The sequence below is a fragment of the Microcaecilia unicolor genome, chromosome 9, assembly GCF_901765095.1.
Source record: "Microcaecilia unicolor chromosome 9, aMicUni1.1, whole genome shotgun sequence".
Lineage (NCBI taxonomy): Eukaryota > Metazoa > Chordata > Amphibia > Gymnophiona > Siphonopidae > Microcaecilia > Microcaecilia unicolor.
The window spans coordinates 32,532,529-32,556,553 of NC_044039.1; the positions used below are offsets into that span (position 1 = coordinate 32,532,529).

General features: G+C 43.4%; 1 protein-coding gene across 1 annotated transcript in view; it reads right to left on the reverse strand.

The window, feature by feature from the left end:
• CCDC87 (coiled-coil domain containing 87) overlaps nt 1–24,025 on the reverse strand; it is a 112,261-nt gene that overhangs the window by 12,350 nt on the left and 75,886 nt on the right. The window contains exons 13-19 of the mRNA XM_030215471.1: nt 22,289–22,425; nt 18,105–18,228; nt 16,955–17,055; nt 14,809–14,924; nt 6,889–6,959; nt 2,652–2,792; nt 1,527–1,641 (exon numbers count right to left, since the gene is read on the reverse strand). Of these exons, the coding sequence (XP_030071331.1) occupies nt 1,527–1,641; nt 2,652–2,792; nt 6,889–6,959; nt 14,809–14,924; nt 16,955–17,055; nt 18,105–18,228; nt 22,289–22,425 (805 nt within the window). The remainder of the gene's footprint in view (nt 1–1,526; nt 1,642–2,651; nt 2,793–6,888; nt 6,960–14,808; nt 14,925–16,954; nt 17,056–18,104; nt 18,229–22,288; nt 22,426–24,025) is intronic.

Genomic DNA, 24,025 nt, shown 5'->3' on the forward strand with positions numbered 1-24,025 from the left:
ATCTCACTATTATTTAGCATGTCTTGCAGTAAACTAATAGCAAGAAAAAGGAAGAGACACCCCTATGCAAAAGCACAAGTCCAAAAACACCAAAGTAGGGACATGATGAAGGAATACTGAGTAAGTCTATTGGTTTTGAGTACCTTTTTTCTAAGTCTCTGATGCTATGGTACTCTTATGTTTATATGGAGATATTCTTAATGTATTTTTATATTTAAATCTGTTGTCTCTTTATATTGTGTCCTTATATTTTAATATAGTTAAAGGTGGAGTTACATTTTTGATGGTGCTGCCCTGTTATTTGTCTTTTCTATCATTCTACTTTTGGGTGCTAATGATGTGTGTTGATATTTATTTAGAGATCTGCTTTTGTTCAATCCCTTAGAAGTGTACATATGTTGCTCCTTTAATACCTGCTATCATTTTCACTGCATTACCAGCAATAATTTTACAGAGGAATGACCAAGAAGGCTAGTGTTTTAATTTTAGTTAACTGTAACCTTTTAAGTTGTTTATCTTTATGAGATAAGGAGGCGTATTTTCAAAGCACTTAGACTTAAGTAACCTATGGAATTTTGTAAGTCTAAGTGCTTTGAAAACAAGCCCTATAGAGTAAATTAGCCACTGAAATTTTTAATCTTTCATTTTTGATATTTCACTGTTTTGATTTACATTAGAAGTTTTTTTATAGCTTTGTTTTTATATTGTATGCATTGATTTGTGATTCAGATTTTATGTCCATACACCACTGGTCTCTTTTATCACGTATTTATTATATTTATCATGTTTGTTTCTACTTTCTACACTTTGCATGTTGTCTATTTAAGTATATATATATATATATTGATATATGTTTCTATTTGTACGTAGCTTTGACTCCTGAGGCAGACATTTCATGCCGAAACATGGCTCCGTCAGTCCTGCCTTAACTTGATGTTCAAATAAAGGTTGATTTTTGTGTTTACCTTTGGAGTCTCCTCTTGCATTTGTTTTGGAAGGTTGTTTGACATCCCTACTTTGCAGTAAGCTAATATGCATTAAGGGCAAATAATGTAAGTTATATCCCAAAAATCATACATTATTATCTTAACCCATGTTAGTAACTACCCATGTATAGCACTACTAGATATAAACAGTACTGTATGCATATATACAAGAGAAAGCCCTCTCTGTGGAGTTTGCAGTCTATTGAAAAGAGAAAAACTGAATAAGAGAATTTGGGAGTTTCATTAAATATGGTACATGGTTAAAGGAAACAGGGCTATGAACAGGAGAAGGGATTAAGATCTAAATCGGCCTGAAAAAGATGAGCTTCTGCATTAAATGGAACTACAGCCAGAGAGAAAGTAGGACACACCAGTCTATTCAGATGTAAAGTACAGTTGCCCTTGCACAGCAAGGTGGAAAGAACAATCTGGGGTTGGTGATAGAGAACAAGGACTGAACTCTCAAGAGGGGTTACAGAGAGACGGACAAGTGGAGAGGAAAAGACGAACTGTACAATGAAGGGATTAACATCGTCATACCCCTTTGAAAAAATCTGTTTGGATCAGAAGCAGTTCGTTCAAATATTTCCAGTTCTCTTAAAAGTCCTTCTCGTTCTCGGATGTATTTTACAGCTAGTTCCCAATCTGTAAGAATCTTAAACAGAAAGTTACATTAATTTAAATGTTACATTTCCTTTAATAGTGCATGTTATTTATAAATATCTTTTTATAGCAAAGCAAATGAAAAAAAAACCCCAACTAACTCAGCTCCAACCGGAAGTTAAATTTTTAAATGGAACCAAGTAATGGAAAATATAACCCCTAGGCTAACAACTTAGCTGTAATGAGTATTTTCTAGAGGAAACATTTTCATCGTGAGTCATGCAACCACTCACGTGTTACCCTGAAGGAGCTTCCCAAAATAGCATGCTGACCAGACAGATGTACCCATCTCTGAGATGACAGCAGCTTCCATGAGAGCTTTCTTCCACCACCAGCCTAAGGGTGCCAGCATGGTGTGCTGGTACCACCCTCATACCTGATGCCCTGCTTTTCAGATACTCTTGTCATCCAATTGTTTTGTGCTCCAAGTAATATTTTTTTAATCTAGAAAGCTATAAATTTAGAGGGAAGGGAGTATACAGCTTCCCAACAGTTGTGAAGACTTATGCAAGCTATACCTTTTGGGTTTGTAGTCTAATTTCCTTTTCGAATATTTCTACAATTAATTTTCAAGTTCAAAGTGTAGAGTATGTTAGTGAAACAAACGCCTACTTTAATGCATTTTGGTCTGCATTTTTTAGACAACAGAATGTTAAAAATGTTCAAAGGTTTGAAGACTTCTTCAAGCTAGTGTAAATATTAAACTGCCCCTACAAGTTTTTGTGTTACTTAATTGCCTCTTAATTTCTGGGGCTATGATTGTACCATCCCACCTAAATGAAAGCCATCACTGATTTTAAAAAATGCCTCTTCACTGAGGATAACAAACTAGAACTTGGTTTGACTAAGATATAATTGGCTAACATTGATGTTTTCGGGTTTTTCAGTTTTAAATTAAGAACAAACTGCAACACTTTGATTTTAGAAAGTTGTGAGTCAGTGAATTCTGAATTTATATACTTTCACAAGGATATGTATGAGCCGTATTAATACCATAGCTACCTTTCTGAGATATCCTTGGTATTTACTGGAACTGTATTTGATTGCCATATCCAGCCTATCATGATATGGGACGTGCAGATCCCACCAGATTGCGTCTAACCTTTTTTGGAGTACTTCATCTTCTAACTTGCCCTCTTCTGTCTACAATTGGTAAATAAGATTAAACATCAACATGAAACGCCTGTAAAATACAGATCTGAAAAACACACTCATTAGCAGTCTGTGCACATGCCCTCTGCCATTCCATCATTGTGTTAATCCTTGATGATCTCACTCATGCTTTCCTAGGTTTCTAGGGAATTCCTCCTACATTTCTTATCTGGCTACAGTGAGTTATAGCATGATAGTTTTACTCCTCTTTCTGCACAAGTTTTGACCTACAATTTCTGAAGAAATTTTTTTTCTTTCTAGAAGTTGCAAGAAAGTACAGCTTTGGGGGATCCTTTTACTAAGGTGTGCTGAAAAATGGGCTGCGCTAATGTAGACACGTGTTTTGCAGATCCATTTTTCAGCGCGCCTGTAAAAGCCTTTTTAAAATTTTTGCCGAAAATGGATGTGCGGTAAAATAAAAATTGGCTTGCGTCCATTTTGGGTCTGAGACCTTAATGCCACCCATTGACTTAGCGGTAAGCTCTTATGCAGTAACCATGCGGTAATCGTCTACACGCGTAGAATGACAATTACCACCCGGTTTCTGCCGTGCACAGGAAAATAAAAATGATTTTCCGGCGCACATAAAATATGAAATTACTGCCCGGGCCATGTGGTAGCCAGGCGGTAACTCCAAATTGATGTGCGTTGGGTGCACGTAGGAGCTTACGTGGCTTAGTAAAAGGGCCCCTGGGTGAAAAATGTACTATCTCAAAATGATGCAAGCACACTGGGGCCGATATTCAAACTGCAGGAGGCAGCCTGGCTAATTCCCACGGTCAGCGGTGAGTTCGGATATTCAATGGCGGGCCATTTCCAGTGACCAGTATTGAACATCTGGTTTATTTTTGGCTCTAAACTTAACCAGTGAAGCCGATATTCAGCGCTGGCTAGTTAAGTTTCAACTGGTCAAAGATAGGTCTGCTATAAACAGCCAGCGATGTACTGAATAGTAGCAGATAGTCAGTTCTATCACGCAATATAACTAGTTATCCGCTAAGCACTGACCGCGAATATTCATTGAATATTTACGGATAGACAGTTAAGTGGTTAAATAGCATTGAATATTGGCAGACTGACTTTATTTAAGCCTAATTTTGCACAGATCTAGAAGCTTTATGTTCACTATGACTGTTTGATTCAAAATCAGCATGGGACAGGAACAGTTTTGAAAATAGGAAGGCATTTTTCAGTCATTTGCAAAGTTGCAAAGCACATATGTGTTTTCTAGATCATTTTCAAGGGGAAATTATGAGGGTCTTTTACTAAGGCGTGCTGGCGTTTTCAGCGCGTACTAAAAACAGACGCATGCTAAACGCTAAAGATGCCCACTGGAATACATTGGCGTCTCTAGCGTTTAGCGCGCGCCTATTTTTAGCACACGCTAAAAACGCCAGCACGCCTTAGTAAAAGACCCCCTATGCCGTCAGTTCTTCTTTGAAAATTAGCTAGTAAAAGGAATGTTTGCTAAGCTGCTTACCTCATTACACCGTCTATTTTTACTTTCATTTTTATATGCTTATATACATGTATTCCAAGATAACACTATCTTGATACAGAAACAAAAAGAAGTATCAGAAAACAATATTCAAAAATGTAGGTAGTCAATAATTTTGAAGAAATATTGTAAATTTACCCCTTCAACTCAATCTACAAGCAGGGGCGTATCTGAGGTTCGGCGGTAGGGGGGGCAGGGGCTAGAGTGAGGGGGCACATTATAACCCCCCCCCCCACCGCTGTTAACCCTCCCCCGCCTACCGTCAACCCTTTCCCCGCCTACCGCGGTCACCTACCCCCCCGAGGTCCGCTCCTGCCGTTTTTTTAAATATTACTTCAGCTGGCGGGGGACCCCAACCCCCGCCAGGCCAGCCGAGGTCTTTAACTTCTTCATCCTTGTGCTGTTAAACCTGCAATGCATCCTTCCAGTTGGACGGAGTTTGACGTCGCAGCACGTTGACGTCCTGCACGTACAACGTGCTGCGATGTCAAACTCCGTCCAACTGGAAGGATGCATTGCAGGAACAGCACGAGGATGAAGAAGTTAAAGACCTCGGCTGGGCTGGCGGGGGTTGGGGTCCCCCGCCAGCTGAAGTAATATTTTAAAAAACCGGCAGGAGTGGACCTCGGGGGTAGGTGACCACGGTAGGCGGGGGAGGGTTAACGGCGGTAGGGGGGTCCAGGGTGAAATCTGCGGGGGCCCAGGCCCCTGTGGCCCCACGCAGATACGCCCCTGTCTACGAGAGGGAACAAGGAAAAATGTCAATAAATTACATTTACAATACATATAGCCTAACAGAAGATAGGTTAGCAGTGTACATTTCTATGGAACGGAAATTCTTGCTGGCTCAGAGGTTGAGAGAGGAATTCAAAAAGGTAGACAAATAGTCAGGATCAAAGAACATACACTTTACAGATTGATATCTAACGACACACTTTCCAGGATAATTCAACCAAAATAAAGCGCCTAACTGGACCTCAACAAACAAATTGTTGCCTCCTCTTCTGAGGCCTACTTTACACCTTCTGTTTGTCCAGTCAGCGAAAGGGTAAAACAGTTGGGACAACTACGTGGATTTTTCCAAAGAACACCAGTTCCTCCGCCAAAGTTGCCTCTCACCACCCAACTTGGCAAAGGAAAGTACTTTTGGCCAGCCTGAGGGAAAGCAATTTTCAGCCATGCCATCTTAGCTGAGTAAATCACTATTTACCTAGCTAAGGGGCCCTTTTACTAAGGTGCACCTAAAAGTGGCCTGTGCTGGTATAGGCGCGTGTTTTGGAAACGTTGATCTATTTCGTTAGTGCGCCTGGAAAAAAGGCATTTTTTTTCCTGCTGGAAAATGGACGTGCAGCAAAATTAAAACCAGAGTGTGTCTATTTTTGGCCTGAGACCTTACCACCACCCTTTGACTTAGCAGTAAGGTCTTGTGCGCTAACTGGGTGGTAAGCGTTCAATGTGCGTAAACTGCCGATAACCGCTAGGTAAATGCCACGCAGTAGAAAATATTTTCTACTGCGTGTTTTGGGTGCACGCCAAAAATGGAATTACCACCCAGGGCATGCAGTAGCCAGGCGGTAGTGCCAATTAGACGTCTGTTGGACGCGCATAGGCATCTACGTACTTTAGTATAAGGGACCCTAAATGCTCTGAAAATTGCCTTCAAGAGGCCTATTTCTGGGAAAAAATTCTGACTTATTTAAAAGTACTTTATATTTTAAGCAAGATAAAATGCTAAATAACTGTAAGGTTGGCAGAAAAGGAAATATTTCTGTTTACATTATTACAAAGCTTGGTGGTAAGACAAAAGGGAGGGAAGGAAGCTATGGGGCTCTTTTACTAAGTGGTGGTAAGCACTAACGCATTCTTACCATGTGGGAAAATGCATTACTTCATGGTAGGGGAAAGGGAAGGGGAAATGGGACTTGATATACCGCCTGAGGTTTTTGCAAATACATTCAAAGCGGTTTACATATATTCAGGTACTTATTTTGTACCAGGGGCAATGGAGGGTTAAGTGTCTTGCCCACAGTTACAAGGAGCTTCAGTGGGAATTGAACTCAGTTCCCCAGGATCAAAGTCCACTGCACTAACCACTAGGTTAGTGTTGGTGTATGCCCATGCTTCTTGCGTGCTAAAAAATTCTTTTAAATTTTTAGTGCTGGGGCAGGGGCGTAGCCAGACTTCGGCAGGAGGGGGGTCCAGAGCCCGAGGTGAGGGGGCACATTTTAGCCCCCCCCCCCCGGCGCCGCCGACCCCCCCCGCCATTGCCGATCCCGCCACCGCCAACAACTTTGCCCCCCCCCCCCGCCGACGACCCTCTCGACCCCCCCTCCCGCCACCAACCCACCGTCGCCTACCTTTGCTGGTGGGGGACCCCAACCCCTGCAGCCGAGGTCTTCTTCTTCCCGCGCAAGGCTTCCTTCTGTTTCTGACATCCTGCACGTTGTACGTATGTATGTTGTATGTATGTTTTCTTTCCTATTGCATATGTAGTTCTTTTCTTATTCTTTTTGTTTTGTTTGTAAACCGCTGTGATCTGTCCATCAGCTACAGTGGTATATGAAATTTTGAATACATAAATAAATATACCTGATATTCATCATCTACTTTCACAGTCTTGGTTTGCAAAGGCCTCGGGAGGCCTTCCCCTGACTTATATCCTGCAAAGGGGAAATAAAATGAAGTTAAGTGCAACTGACTATTGGGCACCACATAAAGGTAGGACTGACTTTTATGCCAAGTGCCAACTCTACCCCTGGAACACCCCCAAAATAGCCGGTTTTCAGTTTGGCGCTAACCAGTTATTTTCAATGGCATTAACCGCTTAAGTGCTACTGAAAATGAGCAGTTAGCTCCAAACAGGTAATTTAAACAGCCAGGAGCTGTTTTTGGCCGGTTAAAACACTTTGAATATATCAACCCATTCATTTGTAATGGCTCAAAATCTATCCTTGTAACAGCAAGCAAGGGATGTAGTGGTGAGCATCAACCTTTCTGTACTACAAAAAAATGCTTGGACATTAACTAATCACAGTAAGGGGGGAATTTATCAATCGGCGTTAAGGCCGTAACTTATTATTTGGCCCTGAATGTACATTATTTAGGCATAACACCGCTTGACTTAAAATACCACCAAATACAGTGGTCAAATTTAAGTTACCGCAGATTAGGGAGTAATGAGATGTAAATTATGCACATAACTTGCATCTCATTATCATGCAAATACCATAATGCAACTTGTGATGATCCACCACAAGACACGTTAAGGCCAAGAAAGCATGGTAAAATAACCTAAGCTTTTTGCTAGGATTATTTTACCATCTAGGAGCATTGGGCCACAAAGCCAAGGCCCGATGCTCCCAAGCTGGCGGGGCTGGGTCCCTCTCCCCCTGATCAAGCCCTCTTCCAGATCAAGACCCCCTACTGGCCTTGGACTCCCCCCCCCCCCCCCCCCCACCTCGAGCATCCCCCACTCGGGCTACCTTCCACAGCATTGCTGGTCCAGTGTGGAGGTGGGTCTTGGGGTCTTCAGAGGGATCATGCAGGGATTCAAGCATGCTTTGGCTAGGGGAGATAGCTCTTGTCCTATCCAGTGCCTGTCTCAGAATGGTGCGACTACCGCTAGGGGTCAGATTTCCATATAAGGGGATATTTCCCCACTAGGGGTGCCATTCTGAGATTGGCACTGGATGGGGCAGGAGCAACTGGGCATCGTTCCGGCTTGAAGACCACCTGGACCCCCCCCCCCGGCCCAAAGACCCCCCTCACCACTGGACCACCAATGCTATGAAAGGTAGCCCCTGTGGGGCTGGGGTTATTTTATCGGGCTTTTTTAGGCAGGATTCAGCAACCTGCAGTAGGATCCCACAGGCTGCTGAATCCCACAGGAGATCAGGGTGCATTAAAATGCAAATTTTTACTGCACCTTGATGAATCCCCCACTCCCTGAGGAGGAGCTGTTAAGGTCATACTCATATTAAGGCAAGTTCTTTTCATAATATAATTACAATTTTATCTTCTCATTCATTTTGTCAAATCTTTAAGCTCTCATACAGAAGAAAGAAGTATTGTATATCAAGATGATTGTTAAAATCGATCCAGTATATAAATGAATGAATTTACTTAATGATGCTTTACTTTTGTCAGCTAAAGTTCACCAATGTCCTTAAGTATTTGAGAGTTGAAGTCAACGATGAGTAAGCATTAGTTAGTATTATACAAAAATTCACAAAATTAAACTCCACTAAACATTATTATTTTCACTTATGAGTATGCAAATAAAATAATGAATCAATATAAAGGAAGGAAGGAAAAAGCCTCAGAATCAGGGCCGTGCCAACACGGTAAGCGGGGTAAGCACGGCAGGGGGGTGCTGCCGCACCATGCTTACCTCGCCCTCCCGCTCCCATTGCCCAACTGCCCGCCCTCTTCTCTCCCGCAAGATCCCTTTCCTTTTTTTTCTCCTTTTAAATTTACCTCCGTTCGGCAGCGCAGCGTCAGTGAAGGAGGTGGCGCTGCCGGTGTCTAGCCTTCCCTTCGCTCAGTGTTCCGCCTTCTTCTGACGTCAAGGAAATGACATCAGAAGAAGGTGGGACACTGAACAAAGGGAAGGCTAGACACGTCGGGAGCGCCGCCTCCTTCACTGATGCTGCGCCGGTGCTGCCGGACGGAGGTAAATTTAAAAGAAAAAAAAAGGAAAGGGATGTTGGGGGGAGGGGGGAGAAGAGGGCGGGCAGTTGGAACATGGAAGCGGGAGGGCAGGGGAGAGAGGAGCATGGATGCGAGGGCAGGGTTCATGAAAGGGAGAGAGGGGAATTGCTGGATAGGGATGAATGGAGGGGGCAGGGGACAGAGGAGCATGGATGGGCATGGATGGGAGGGCAGGGCTCAGGGAGAGAGGGGAATTGCTGGATAGGAATGAATGGAGGTGGCAGGGGACAGAGGAGCATGGATGGGCATGGATGGGAGGGCAGGGCTCAGGGAGAGAGGAGAAATTGCTGGACATAGAGGGGAGGGAAGAGAGATGAAGGAGATGAAATGAGGGAAAAGGAAGAGAGGAGAAAAACTGCACATGGATGAAGAAAATAGGCAGAAGCTGAGGACCAGAAATGAAGACGAAAGGAGGAAAGGAAAGAAATAAATGGAAAGGAAGCCCTGGAAACGGAGTTAAGAGGACAGATATCAGCAGAATCAGATACTGGGCCAGCATGATCAGAAAAAGAAAGTCACCAGACAACAAAGGTAGAAAAAAATCATTTTATTTTCATTTTAGTGTTTGGAATATGTCCACTTTGAGAATTTATATCTGCTATCTTATTTTGCAATGTAGAGCAATTGGTTTCTAAGAATATTGCTGACAATTCCTGGCAGTGTGGCAAGTGGTGAGCGATCATTTTCATGGGGGGGGGGGGGGGGGGGGTGCCAACTGATAGTCTGCAGGGGGGCACCAGAGACCCTAGGCACGGCCCTGCTCAGAATTTTATTTAAACTTGCTTAACTGTTGCACTTGCTCATCTCAATCATCAGCAAAAAACCTTCCTTAACAGGATAAGAGATCTTGGGCCTTTCCATTACAGCAGATGTCAAGCCTCTTCCACTTAGAATTTGAAAACTGTCTAGTGGAGTCTCTTCTAGAGGCAAGAAGGATCTGTGATGCTCTATCAGGCAGATCCAAGCAATCCATGTTATTCTTTCAAAATGCAGGCTGTGAGAGAGAGGGACCCGATGTTAGAGGGCTTCATTGTCCCCTGAGCTTGCAAGATCAATGTTGAAAGATTTCCCAGTGTGAAGGGTGTTTTTATAGATGAGTTAAAAGAAGAGGAAACAAGACCTACCTTAGCCAATAGAGGGTTACAAGAATCATAGTCCCTCAATCCTGTCTCAGTTTTAGGAGAAGAAACATGTACAGAGGACCTTCCCCCCCAATCCAAGAGGAAGGCTCTCCTGCCTCAGAGTATGATGCTAGTGCTGCCCAAGGGTGGACAAATGAATATGTGTGCATTCCCAGTAGACAGAAGGGATAGACTCCAATTGCTAAAGAGAAGAACATTGTCCACTTCATCTGTGGTACGGAAAACTACGAGTAAGAGCTGGATCATACAGTAGACTTGGATTTAATTACTAACCTTTTCCAAACCTGAGCTCAAATCAAGTTGCAATCATGGCCCCTGATGCAGGCATTAGCCGAAACACAGCCATGTCAAGTCATTGGTGTCTAATAAAGGCTCATTATATTGCTCTGTATTTGTAGTCTCCTTCTCCATCATTTGGCCATCTCTGCTTTCATTTGCTGTTGTGTCTATGGAGGCTGTTTCTTCTAAATGCTAGGTACATCAATACTAATTTACACTAGCAATCTTTAATGGCACCTAGAATAGGCTTCTATCATGTGCTCATGGGGTGTCAAATGGACCTGCCCAGTAACAGAATTGCCTCCTTAGAGTCTACTCATTGTGCAGGCAGAAACGTTATGCTCCCTATAGTTCCACAGAACATATCTTTCTTTTAAGCTCCTTCCTTAAGGAATGCCTTGCCAGTTTACTTGCACAAGGAATCCTCTTACAGAAAGTTGTGAAAAATTACAAGATGACCTTATGAGACTAGGCGTCTAAATGGCAGACGATGTTTAATGTGAGCAAGTGCAAAGTGATGCATGTGGGAAAGAGGAACCCGAATTATAGTTATGCAATGCAAGGTTCCACATTAGGAATCACCGACCAAGAAAGGGAACTAGGCGCCGTCATTGATGATACGTTGAAACCCTCTGCTCAGTGTGCTGCAGTGGCTAAGAAAGTAAATAGAATGCTAGGTATTATTAGGAAGGAATGGAAAACAAAAATGAGGATGTTAAAATGCCTTTGTATTGCTCCACGGTGTGACCGCACCTCGAATATTGTATTCAATTCTGGTCACTGCATTTCAAAAAAGATATAGTGGAATTAGAAAAGGTACAGAGAAGGGTGACGAAAATCATAAAGGGGATGGGACAACTTCCCTATGAGGAAAGGCTAAAGCAGCTAGGGCTCTTCAGCTTGGAGAAAAGACGGCTGAGGGGAGATATGATAGAGGTTTATAAAATAATGAGTGGAGTGGAACGGGTAGACGTGAATCAGTTGTTTACTCTTTCCAAAAATACTAGGACTAGGGGGCATGCGATGAAGCTACAAAGTAGTAAATTTAAAACGAATTGGAGAAACTTTTTCTTCACTCAACGTGTGATTAAACTCTGGAATTTGTTGCCAGAGAATGTGGTAAAGGCGGTTTGCTAAGTAGGATTTAAAAAAGGTTTGGCCGGCTTCCTAAAGGAAAAGTCCATAGACCATTATTAAAATGACTTGGGGAAAATCCACTGCTTATTTCTGGGATAATCAGCATAAAATGTATTGAACTTTTTGGGATCTTGCCAGGTATTTGTGACCTGGATTGGCCACTGTTGGAAACAGGATGCTGGGCTTGATGGACCTTTGGTCTGTCCCAGTGTGGCAATACTTATGTACTTAACCTTTTTCTTCTGTATGATGTATGATGCTATCTGGCTCAAGAACTACAGGCTGCATTTTCCCCTAAAACTGCTGGTTACTGAAACCTAATTTGCTGTCTGTTTTGTTGATTTATCCTGTCTAGTTGTTTTTTTTTTTAATAGCCCTCTGTCTGTTTACAGTCCTATGTTTTTTTTGTGCCCTCTTTGTTTAACTTTGTAAATAGCTTTATTTGATTTATTTTCTGGTGGGCAGTAGAGTAAACTTATAACTAAACTAAATAATGTACAGCAGTAGTTCCCAAATCTGTCCTGGAGGAACCCCAAGTAGTCAGGGTTTCAGCATATCTGCAATGAATATTCATGAGATTGATTTGCATACACTGCTTCTACTACATGCAAATTTCTCTCATGACTATTCGGTGTGGGTGTCCAGAAAAGCTGAGTGGCTGGGGTTCTCTAAGGCCAGGTTTGGAAACCACTTTGCTTCCCTCCTACTGAAAGTTTTTTTTTGGCACAGATACTGGAACCCTGGTTATGTTTTCATACAGGCTGTCAAAATCCCATCCCAGGCTTTGGTTGACAAGCAAGTTTGGGCTTTTTGGGTTCTCTGCTGTCTGAGATGAACATGATATTGTTGCAGAATCTGTCTGGAATGAGAAGGAGGCAGATACCTACATATATGAGAGAACGATAGAAGTGGAGGCTGGGTCAGAGGTGCACCACGAAAAAGATTTGTGAGAGAAACTGCTTCTTTTCCTTATTGCCAAAGAAATTCACTCCATGACATGACAAGGCGCACTCATTATAATAAAAGTCTTGTAGCCATGAGAGTCTGCGGGTTCCCATACCCCCAGCAGAAGACCTCATTGCCATCTTGATAGTAGCAAAGGTCCATCTAACCATATGCTTTCCACTCTCCTTGTCTTTGCCTACTAGTGATAAGAGTTGAGCAAAAGTTGAGCAAATTCCTCAGTTTTACACATAATGCTTTGCATATACTGTTCCATAAGAGCACGGAAGAACAGAAACAAAGAAAAATGTAGGCAGATAAAGACAATATGGCCTATCCAGTCTGCCCATCCATGCCATTCCTTTAGAGATCGTATGTACTTGTCCCAAGTTCTCTTCAATTCAGAAACTGTTTTTGTCTCCACCACTTCCACTGGGAGGCTGTTCCATGAATTCACCACCCTTTCTGTGAAGAATTATTTCCATAGGTTACTTCTGAGTCTATCCCCTTTCACCTTCATCCTATACCCCCTCATTTCAGAGCTTCCTTTCAATTGAAAGAGACTCACCCCCTGTGCATTCACGCCACCCCCCCCCCCCCCCCAGTCCAGTGCACCTTTAATCCAACATATAATTCAAACCAGTATAGTCCAAAGATTCAATAGACGGCTGAATGCCGCCGGTGAAAGTGTGTTCCAATATTGCTTCAAATCCGCAGGAAGCATACTCCTGGTTGGGACATGATGTCTTCCACCACCAGCCATTCCATCTTTAGCGAAGCTATTAAATGAAAGCACCATTGTTGCAATGAAGGTGTCGTTGTGGAGAGCCAACCTACCAATATGATTTTCTTTGCCATTACCACTGCTCTCCACAAAAACTTAGGCATTCCCTTCAGTACTGGGGTTTGCAAAGTATAAGTCAAACAATAGTAGGGGACTCTTTTTTTACTTCACATGTCCATAAAGATGATATCTATGTCACTTAACCCTCGGTTGCCCCAGGTGCAACAGTAGTACAATGTACTACCTAGACTGTGAACCCAAAAGGGACAGACTCAGTACCTGTAAAGTGAAACTATAAACCGCTTAGGTCTAAGCAGTATATAAATACTTGAATGAATGAATGAATAACTGATGTTAAAGTCTTAATCAAATTTTATTGGTCAGAGACTCGACACAGTACTGTGTTTTGGCCACAGGCCTGCTTCAGGAGTCTTCTCAATGTGATCTCATATATAAGAGTATACTATGCGCAGTATGCCTTGGGTATTGAAGAGGTAGCTATTTTATTTCAAATATTAACATTTTATTTTTCAAGTCAAATTAAAAACTGTGCAAGACCAATGAGGTAAGTGGGTAAGTCATAGGACTGTGATGCTATGTGAAACGCGTTATCTCTGAGGTCCTGAGATGATGAGATGCTTATACTGCATGTTCCTGATTTCAAATTGAATATAATCAGTGTTTACGTTGAGCAAATATTAGATTTACCAAGATCCACAGCAAAATGAAGGCTGAGATTCTGCACAAGAATGCAAAGTAGTAAACTGCACGCCTTCACAGTTGTGCCTTGTAAAGGCTTCCAGAAATTTTTTCTAAGCTGATGAAGCATACCCACGCAGACTCCTTCAGATATCACTCAATTGTGAGGACTTGATATTCTGTCCTTAGAGAAATGATATCATCACATGAAATGCCTAGCTTTGAAATCTGTAGATAGTGACATCTAATGGAGTGATATATTATCATACTTGGTTTCATTTTATTATTCTTTCCAAAATAACAGAATGTTTGGGCACTGCTCTATTCAAACCGCCCCTCCACACCAGAGAGACACACAGAGGTAACACAGACACAGAAACATACACACACTCAGGGGTTACAAAGAATTCCATGAACCATGTTCTACATGCTTTCCCCACTTGTTTTAAACTGAAATGTTTCATTGTAGCCTGACTGCTGAATGTGTCCTCCTGATTCTCTTTCTGGCTTCTGAGGAAGTTCAGACTCGTGGGTGATACTGTATCAAGGATCAGGTGTTCCTGCTCAAGCTGAGAAATTCCGGTTTTATGAGGCATGGTTCTTAGCCCTTCCATTTAGCTTGGCAGCAAGACACTAATACAGATTAGCAGGGGAAAGTGGTACAAGAAAATGAACATACTACTACTACTACTTATCACTTCTATAGCGCTACAAGGCATACGCAGCGCTGTACATCACACATGAAAAGACAGTCCCTGCTCAAAGAGCTCACAATCTATTTAAGAAATTCACAGAAACAATGAAATCAATACTTACCTTCCAAAAAAGATTCTGCTCCGAGGTTTTGCAGTGTTGAACTACTAACATTCCATAGTCCAGGAATAAGCTTTTCCTCTTTAGCCTTACCTTTAGAAAACTTTTTATCCAGTTCTCTGTTGAAAAATATTGCATTTAAAATAGTTCATTCTTCAGCACACTTGAAAAAAAAAAGATGTGAAAATCATGCTTTTATATAGATTTGGTAACATTTTTCAGTGTTACTCTATTAAAAATGAAGGGAATATCATCTCGTCCCTGTTACTTTCAATACTGAAACCAGTGGCATAGCCAGACAGGCAATTTTCGGTGGGCCTGAGCCCAAAGTGGGTGGGCACAAAAATTTCTCTGCTCCGCCCTACCCCCACCTCAGAATATAAACACTTCAGCTAATGAGGATCCCCAAGCTCTGTCAGCTGAAGACTTTCTCTGAAGGTGGCGAGATGTGGTAGCCGTGTTAATCCACTCTTAAAGGTTATCAATAGAAATCAAACAAAATAAAACATGGAAAAGAAAATAAGATGATACCTTTTTTATTGGACATAACTTAATACATTTCTTGATTAGCTTTCGAAGGTTGCCCTTCTTCGTCAGATCGGAAGTAAGCAAAAGGTTATGTCCAATAAAAAAGGTATCATCTTATTTTCTTTTCCATGTTTTATTTTGTTTGATTTCTACTGATAAACTCTGAAGGTGGCCAGAGCTTCCTTTTACTGAGCTTGGCAGGCAGCTGCAATGTCCCTAATCCACAAATGCCAGCACCCCATGCATGCTTAGTTACTGGTGCCTCAAGGATGCTGTCGCTGACTACAGAGCTTGGCCGTCTTTTGAGAAGGTCCTCAGCTGGGGATCCCCACAAGCTACACAGCAAGGGTCAGGTCCCACGTTAGTCATGCTAGGGCCCAGGTCAGAAAATAAAAATAAAGAAGGGACCCCATCCCCGACCGTCTCTCCTCCCTGTCTCCCCTCCTGTTATTACTATCACACCGACAGACCCTCACCAAATACAGAACAAAGGATCATAAATTAGAAATAAAAATATTTAGACAAAAAAAAATGCATATCCTTTTCTACGGCGCACAATACTCAGAGGTGCCTGCTGTGGGAAATAAGGAGCTCATCCCAGAGCTACACAAATCACATGCAAATCTATTCAAAAGGAGGTTATCTCCTATTCCCCCCCAATGCTTAAAAAACAGCACGCAGAACAAAAGCGCCCCTACCGCGGCAAACCCTATGCCAGCTCCGAGCTGGCGTTAAGGTATCTAAACAGGCGAGAGACTGTGAAAGCAGCTAGCTATTTTCAAATCTGGTTTAATTCCCCATTGTGCACCTTTCTTTTTAGGGCATTATAGCAGTAGAAATAGTAGGAACATCAAATTAATAAGACGGTTACCCTAGACTAGACTTTGCAGAAAAGCAGTTCTAATTCATCTTCCATAGCCTTTTTAAAGCCGAGGGCTCCTGCTTTTGCTAGAGTTAAGAGTTACCGATCAGTGGGTGGTAAAGACCAGCCGGTCTGAGCAAGAGCTGCAATGAGTCAGTGCTGTGTTCCTCACGTGTACGGCGGGCAGACTGTACCTCTCCTCTACTCCCCCCCCCCCCCCCCATCCATGCCTGCCACCTCCATCTTAAGCATCTGACTGTGGGTTGTCCAAGGACACACGGGTACTTCTCCAGCTTTTTGGCATTTTGCGGCAACACTTCTTCCTACTCCTTCTCTCCTCCCCCCCCCCCCCCCCCCCAGACGTTCTGGACATATGCATAACTCTTGAGCGCATGTGCTAGACACTATTCTCCTGCCAAACTCCATAATGCTCAATGCTATGAACCTATATTTGCATTTCATTAGCATTAAGCATTAGGGTGTTGTGCTAGCATTCTGTTCCTGTGTTATTTCTCCAGCGAAGTTCAGTACAGCGCCGGACCTTTGAGCATCTGCCTTTCAGTTAAAGAATGTGTAAAATCCACAGTACTTTTGTGCCCACAAACCTTTCAAAAGTGAACTTGCAATGGGAAGGTAGTTTGAAAATTAGCTGGACGTACCATGGGTCAAAGTATCTGTGGACTTCAAATTATTCTCCATGCTGAAAATTGCCTCTCTAGGTTTTATACAAGCAATTGGATAAAGCATGCTTATGTTTACCTTTTAATTTTCGGGGCTGAGGTGATCGCTAATTCCTTTTGTTCCTTCTCTTGATCATCAATGTCGTTTAAATTAAATATCACATGCAAGTAATCTGAGTCCTGGAAAGGAAGTTAAATTATTGAAATTGTGTAGTGTTGTATGTTTAGCATTTTGAAGAATTCTGATTGTTGTAGCATATATATGACTATGTACTTACATATAAGTTGTACACACTGACAAGAAAGTGGGGTTGCTTACCTGTAACAGATGATATCATCCTGCTGGTTGTCAAACCATATCCTCTCTCCTATAACACAGAAGAGTTCTGGAAAAACTCTCTGGGCATGCGTAGATGCTAACACCCAAGTGACCAAAGCCCATCTTCCTTAGACTGATCTACAGCTTAGGCTATCTTCAATTGCAAGTGAAACTTCAACCGCGAGGGGAGGTGAGAGGGTTGTGTGCCTAATTTATCCTGCAGTCCACAGAGAACCTCCATAACAGGTAAGTAACCCCACTTTCTCCATGGACACACAGAATATAATCAGCCACACGCATGGGTGCAATAGTCTATGTACATTCACCTAACCCGTGCGACCTGTGGTAGGCTGAAAGTAAGGATAAAAGATCACCTAGAAAACTATTGAACATTAAAGGAAAATAAAAAGATGGGTTCTGAACAGGTGAATAAGGGTTAGGAGTTAAAAGCGGCATCAAAAAGGTGGGCTTTTAGTTTAGATTTGAAGACAGCCAGAGATGGAGCTTGACGTACCGGCTCAGGAAGTCTATTCCAGGCATATGGTGCAGCAAGATAAAAGGAACGGAGTCTGGAGTTAGCAGTGGAGGAGAAGGGTGCAGTAAGAGAGATTTACCCAGTGAACGGAGTTCCCGGGGTAAACTCCTGACTTGAACATGTGTCTTCCCCTTTGACAACTGCCACAGGAAATGTAGCCATATGCATGTACTGTTACCCGCATATACAGTGGACAATTTTATAAAAGCTCATTTTCATGGGTAATCCATTATTTTACCCAAGGAAATGGCTTTTAAAACTGTTTTTCCTATTTGTACATAATAGCCTGTTTTAAAAGGATGTATATATATTTGCTCCTATGTCTCACTAAAATCCTACTAAATAAAGTTTGACAAGAAAAAGTAAAATACCTACTTGTGTAGACAGAAATTGTAAATAATCATCAGCATTCGTCATATTCTTCCACCAGGACAGCCCTGAAAAAGGCAGATTTTGTTGACTTTGACTTGCACTAACTTGTTCTTTCTGTGGAATCAAACTAATACAAATACAATGAAAGGGAAAAGAAAAGAATGAATGTCCATAGGACTCAAAGAAATGCAGCAACTTAATGCTAAAGTTTGATGTCCTTAGACGCGATTCTCCACGTTTCATACTCAGGGCCAAGAGACTGAACCAGGTCGGGGGCAGAGCCACTGCCCTCCCTGGGTCATGGTTCTTCCCCCCCCCCCCCCCCCCCCCAGATTGATGCTGCAAAATACCTTATTGGCTGCCGGGGATCCCAAGGCCCCACCAGCAGAAGATGTCTTCCACAGCTGCTCTTCTGCCGATTGCCTGCCCCTGCGGCTGTGTTTTCTCTCAGGGCATGCTCGGTTTGAAAAGCGAGCATGCGCCCTGAGAGGAAAAGCAGCCACTCAGCTGGGCCGAAGAGCAGCACTGGAGTTGCTCCTCTGGGTCCACTCCAGCCTTCAAGGGGAGCCCGGCCACGGTGCCAGAGTTTTCTCTGGCACCGTGACGCGATCACTCAGGTCCCGGCAGGAGCAGGAGAGAGAGAGAGAGACACCCTGGCATCAGGCCCCCCTTGGAGGCCTGGGGAATTTTGCCCCCCCTCTCGGTGGCCCTGTTCATGCTATGGATACCTCAGTAAGAAGAAGCATACAATTTATGGGCCTAATTCAGCCAAATACACGAGTTCTGAAAGTGGCTGGATGCCTGTAGAAAATCACAATATGGTATTTTTTTCTCATGCTTATAAAACGTGATTTAACTTGGTTGTCCAATATTTACCTTGATTTCAACAAAGTTATTAGCATAGAAGAATATAGGCAAAAAAAAAGTCCATCTATCCTCAAAAGTTTTAAGTAACACTTTAAAACGAATAAAGGAAACTTCTGCTCTGATATCTGGAGGCAAATTGTTCCAAAGATATGGAGCCAAAAACTAAAAGACTGTTTCCTAGAAGTGTCATAGCGAGCTTACCTAGGAGAAGTTAGGACCAAACGATGGGAATCAATGGAACGAAGGGTACGGGATGGGGTATAGGAAATGATTGGGGAAAAAAAGGTATAAGAGCTTACCAGTGTGCAGGACACTGTAGGCAAGGGTGAGTATCTTGTATTGCGATTGAAATTTCTATCTATGATCCCATGTTCTGTCTTTGGTGAAAGTCTGTGTTTTGTGTGTGAAGAAGTCATTTAAAGTTGTTCTATGTGTGATAGTAATGGCAGGTGGAGAGATCAGGGGGAGGGGGAGGGGCAGGGAGGAGAGGGGATCAGGGGCCCCCTCCTTAATTTCTGCCCTGGGCCCCAGCATGGCTAAACCGGCCCTGGTGACAGGAGTGAATGTCAAGTGTACATCTTCCCTGGTGAGGTATAAACTCATATTCACTCCATATTGGTGAAGTCACTTCACCCTCATTCTCCATACCTTCAGTCCCCCCTGCAGCCCTCTCACTTTGTTCTTCCTACCCAATTGCTCTCATTTCCTCATCTTCCACCCCCCCCAAAGCCTTTCTCTCTCTTCCCCTATTTGCCTTTCTTGTTCTTTTCTTCTCTTTCCTCCTCAGTCTCTTTTAATTTCTCTCTCTCTCTCGTCTTCTTCCTCCACAGGCCTTGATGCCTTGCCCTCTCACTGACAAGCATCCAAAGATACAACTACCACCTCTTGCTCCCCTGGCCCTGATTGTGGCTCCAGATGCTAGTAACCCTTATCTTCCCCAATACCTGAGTCCTCAAGGATTCCTCTGCTGCAGGGGTGGACTGACCGTTTGGGCAACTGGGCAGTGACCGAGGGCCCAGAGGCTCTGCCCAGATGCACACCGCACACTACAGTCCTCCCGGTCCTACCTTTAAAGGCATGCTACTGGTGATCTAGTAGTCTCTGCTGCAGGGGGAGGGGGGGAAACATGTTCTTTCCTGCCCGTAGTGCTGCTACCATTCCCCCCTGCCCACCGCCGTACTTTAAAAATTGCGGCTGAGACTCCCTGCGGAAGTCTTGCGAGAATGTCGAGACCCACGGCGATGGCAGGCGGGGGACTAGCGGCAGCACAGCAGGCAGGAAAGAACATGCTCCCCACACCCTGCAGAGACCCACCAGGGCCCTTCAGGTAGGGCTGGGGCAGCAGGGGCGTGGCTATGGTGGTAGGGGGCAGCAGCGTGGTAGTAAGGGGTGTGGTGGGCAGCGTCCGGGAAGGGGGCCCAGGTCACTCTCAGTCTGCCCCTGCTCTGCTGCCTCCTTCTGCCCAGGCCTTCATTGGGCTGAAGACACCTCTGCCACTTCCCCATTTCCTGGCACCAAATGGTGGTAACAGAAGCATTTGCCACCTTCTGCTCCACAGGCTACCTTGCCAGACCATAAAATGCCTTTGTCTCAAGCGAGCAGGCAAGAGCATTTTCAAAACCTTGGGTTTGATTATGTGTATACATTCTATATAGCATGTTTCCTAAAAATGATCTAAAACTGTATGTCAACAAATTGCATAATTTATACATTTAAAAATCAGAACATATTTGTGAGAAAATTACAATATTTCTACTTTTTGAGGACAGTAAAGTCATCTGCTATTGGCTTATCTGTTTGGTCTTGAAACCCATTTTCTGCACCCATTACACAGTTGGCTTTCCAGATGACAGTTTCAGGTGCTGTTGCTGGATGAAAGCTGGAAGGTGGACTCTCTTTTTTTTTTAATCATTTATTTATAATTTTTCATTTTACAAGGGTCACTTGCAAACAGTAATACAGAGATGACTGTACATTAATACAATATTAGAGGAAAACAATCTCAACTAGAGAAATGGATTATATACAATCTTTCTCTTTCTTAGACCACAAAATAAATAGGGAGAGTGAAACAAGACAAGGAGATCAATTAAACAACAGTAAACAAAGAAAACGTGGTATTAACCTGATTATCCCCAATTATTATTTATCTGAATCATTATTCCACATTGATCGTCTGGTTGGCTTCTTCAAACCCAAGACAGTGTATAGTCAATTAATTTCGTTGGAAACATACTTATTGTCCAATATTAGTGGAAATAATACACCTGATTTCATTTTTTTCTCTTTTAAAACCAGAAATTATTTAACAATACAAACACTTGAGTCTCTAATCCAATTCCCACTGATTAAGGTAATCCCAGTTTCACAGGCTTCACTCCTTTTGAATTAATATACTAAGAGGAATCATTTCAGAGGAAAAAAAACTTTAGGAGTCATATCCGGAACTCTGGGAAAACAACAATCTCGATATTAATCAGATGTAATAATATTCATTTTGTTCAAATTTTTCTGGTCAAAGTGGACTCTTTCAAGGTTGAACCACACTGATGCTGTTCTTTCATTTAGGCCTACAAGTAAGGGAAATACCATCACAGTGCAATCAAGCTGCTGCATCAGCTGACATCTCTTTCTGATATTAATAAACTAGCCGTTGAGCCCGTAAAAACGGGCTGGTATTGGGGTTTTCCTTCTCCCCCCCGCGAGGTCGCCACCGCTCCCCTCCCCCCCCCCGCGAGGTTGCCACCGCTCCCCCCCCCCCCCCGGAGTCGCCGCCGCCACCTCTCCACCCGGCCCGGGCCCTCTCTTCACTTCTAAACTTACACATCCATTTGCCGAACGCAGCAAGGCACATCAGCTGAGCTGCCGTGGGCCCTTCCTTCTCTGCCTGTGGCCCCGCCCTCCTGTGATGTAACGTCAGCGAGGGTGGGACACAGGCAGAGAAGGAAGGGGCAGCTCAGCTGATGTGCGTTGCTGCGTTTCGGCGAATGGATGTGTAAGTTCAGAAGGGAAGAGAGGGCCCGGGCCGGGTGGAGGGGTGGCGGCGGCGACTCCGATTGGGGGGGGGGGAGCAGTAGCAACCTCGGCAGGCAGTTTCCCTCTCTGTCCCGCCCCCCCGTCATCACGTATTGATGTGGGGCGGGACAGAGAGGGAAGTCTCTACTGCGCATTTGCGAGTGAGTCGGTCACTCGCCATTTATATGTTTGATTGGGAACTTTGAGAAAAAGTAGCGTGTTTCACATATAAAATACACTGAAGGCATTCAATAAAAGGAAAAAATTTTCAATACAATTCAGAACTAAAATGTTCTCGCAGTTACCTGCTTTCCTGAATATTTTTACCCACATTCTGCAGTTCTGCATTGATCACTCGTTCTTCACTTTTTCTAGTCAGTTTCGATGAAGTCATGTATTGAGACAAAGTCACACCAAAAGCTGTGGATTCTAGGCTTGGATCCTGACAAATGACAAGTATGTCACAATCTATTAGTTATTTCAAGGAACACTCAAACCTTCTAAAAACAAGTCATTGCTGTTTCTTAGCTTTATAAAACTCAGTTTTAGGAACTTTTCTTTCTCATTGACAGAGAATGGGGAAAAAAGCTTTGGATATCAGGCCCCGAGAGTGTTCTCTAAAAATAATGCACTATTTTTCTGTATATGGGCTTCAGATAATTCTGTAGTACATTTTAATTTCATCCAGTCACAAGTCCTAAACTTCCTTCTGAGGATCTACTCTGCCTTATGTCAATTTAAAATTGGGACAGTACAAAATTATACAATCAGCCTTTATATTAAAGGCATTATGCAAAAGTATTTTATGTTGGCCTCTTGTACATTTTAATTTCATCCAGTCACAAGTCCTAAACTTCCTTCTGAGGATCTACTCTGCCTTATGTCAATTTAAAATTGGGACAGTACAAAATTATACAATCAGCCTTTATATTAAAGGCATTATGCAAAAGTATTTTATGTTGGCCTCTTGTACATTTTAATTTCATCCAGTCACAAGTCCTAAACTTCCTTCTGAGGATCTACTCTGCCTTATGTCAATTTAAAATTGGGACAGTATAAAATTATACAATCAGCCTTTATATTAAAGGCATTATGCAAAAGTATTTTATGTTGGCCTCTTGTTTTACTCTTGTTTGTTCTGATTAACTTTATAGCCCTGACAAACTTACAAATAGATACTGATTTCATACAAACAAAAAAAAAATCTAGCATCAAGGTCCTAACAGTCATAACCACGTCATTCTGACATCATGAAAGACAAGGTACTGTTGTGTGATCTGACTACTGGACATCTTCATCTTCAGAGATCCTCTGGGCCTATGTGTTTTCTTTTTAAAATGGTTTTATCCTCCCTTTTTACCCTCTGCTGCCTTTTCCCCTCCCCTGGAGGACTGGCCAGGTGGCGACAGATCAGTGGCGTCCCAAGGGGGGGGGGGGCGGTCCGTCCCCAGTGCATGCCGCTGGGGGGTGCCGCGGCGCGCGCCTGTGGGCTCCGAGTTCGCTACGCTAACTTCGCTGGTTCACTGCAGCTCCCTCCCTCTGCCCCGGAACAGGTTACTTCCTGTTCCGGGGCAGAGGGAGCTGCAGCGCACCAGCGAAGTTAGCGTAGCGAACTTGGAGCCCACAGGCGTGCGCTGCGACACCCCCCCCCCAGCGGCGTGCACCCGGGGGGGGTGTCATTTCGCCGGGGGGGGGGGGGGCGCATCGGCGATCCACCCCGGGTGTCATCGAGGCTAGGAACGCCACTGCGACAGATGCACCCACAACGCTGTTGTTTGGTTAGCAAGGACTGCCACTATACTAGAGGCTACCTTCCCTCCCTGACCGAGCCTGCTCATGCTGTTTCCACAGGCCCAATCTGCCCTGCTAAATGGAAACTCTGAAACCAGATTCCTCACATCACAGTACAGAATGCTAGAGCTTGACCATAGAGTCAGCCACTTCCATAATATTCAAGTAGATAAATATGTACAAAAAGGACAATTCTATAACTAGGCACTCATGAGTATGTCACTGCAGAGAAAAGTAGTACTTATGCTCGT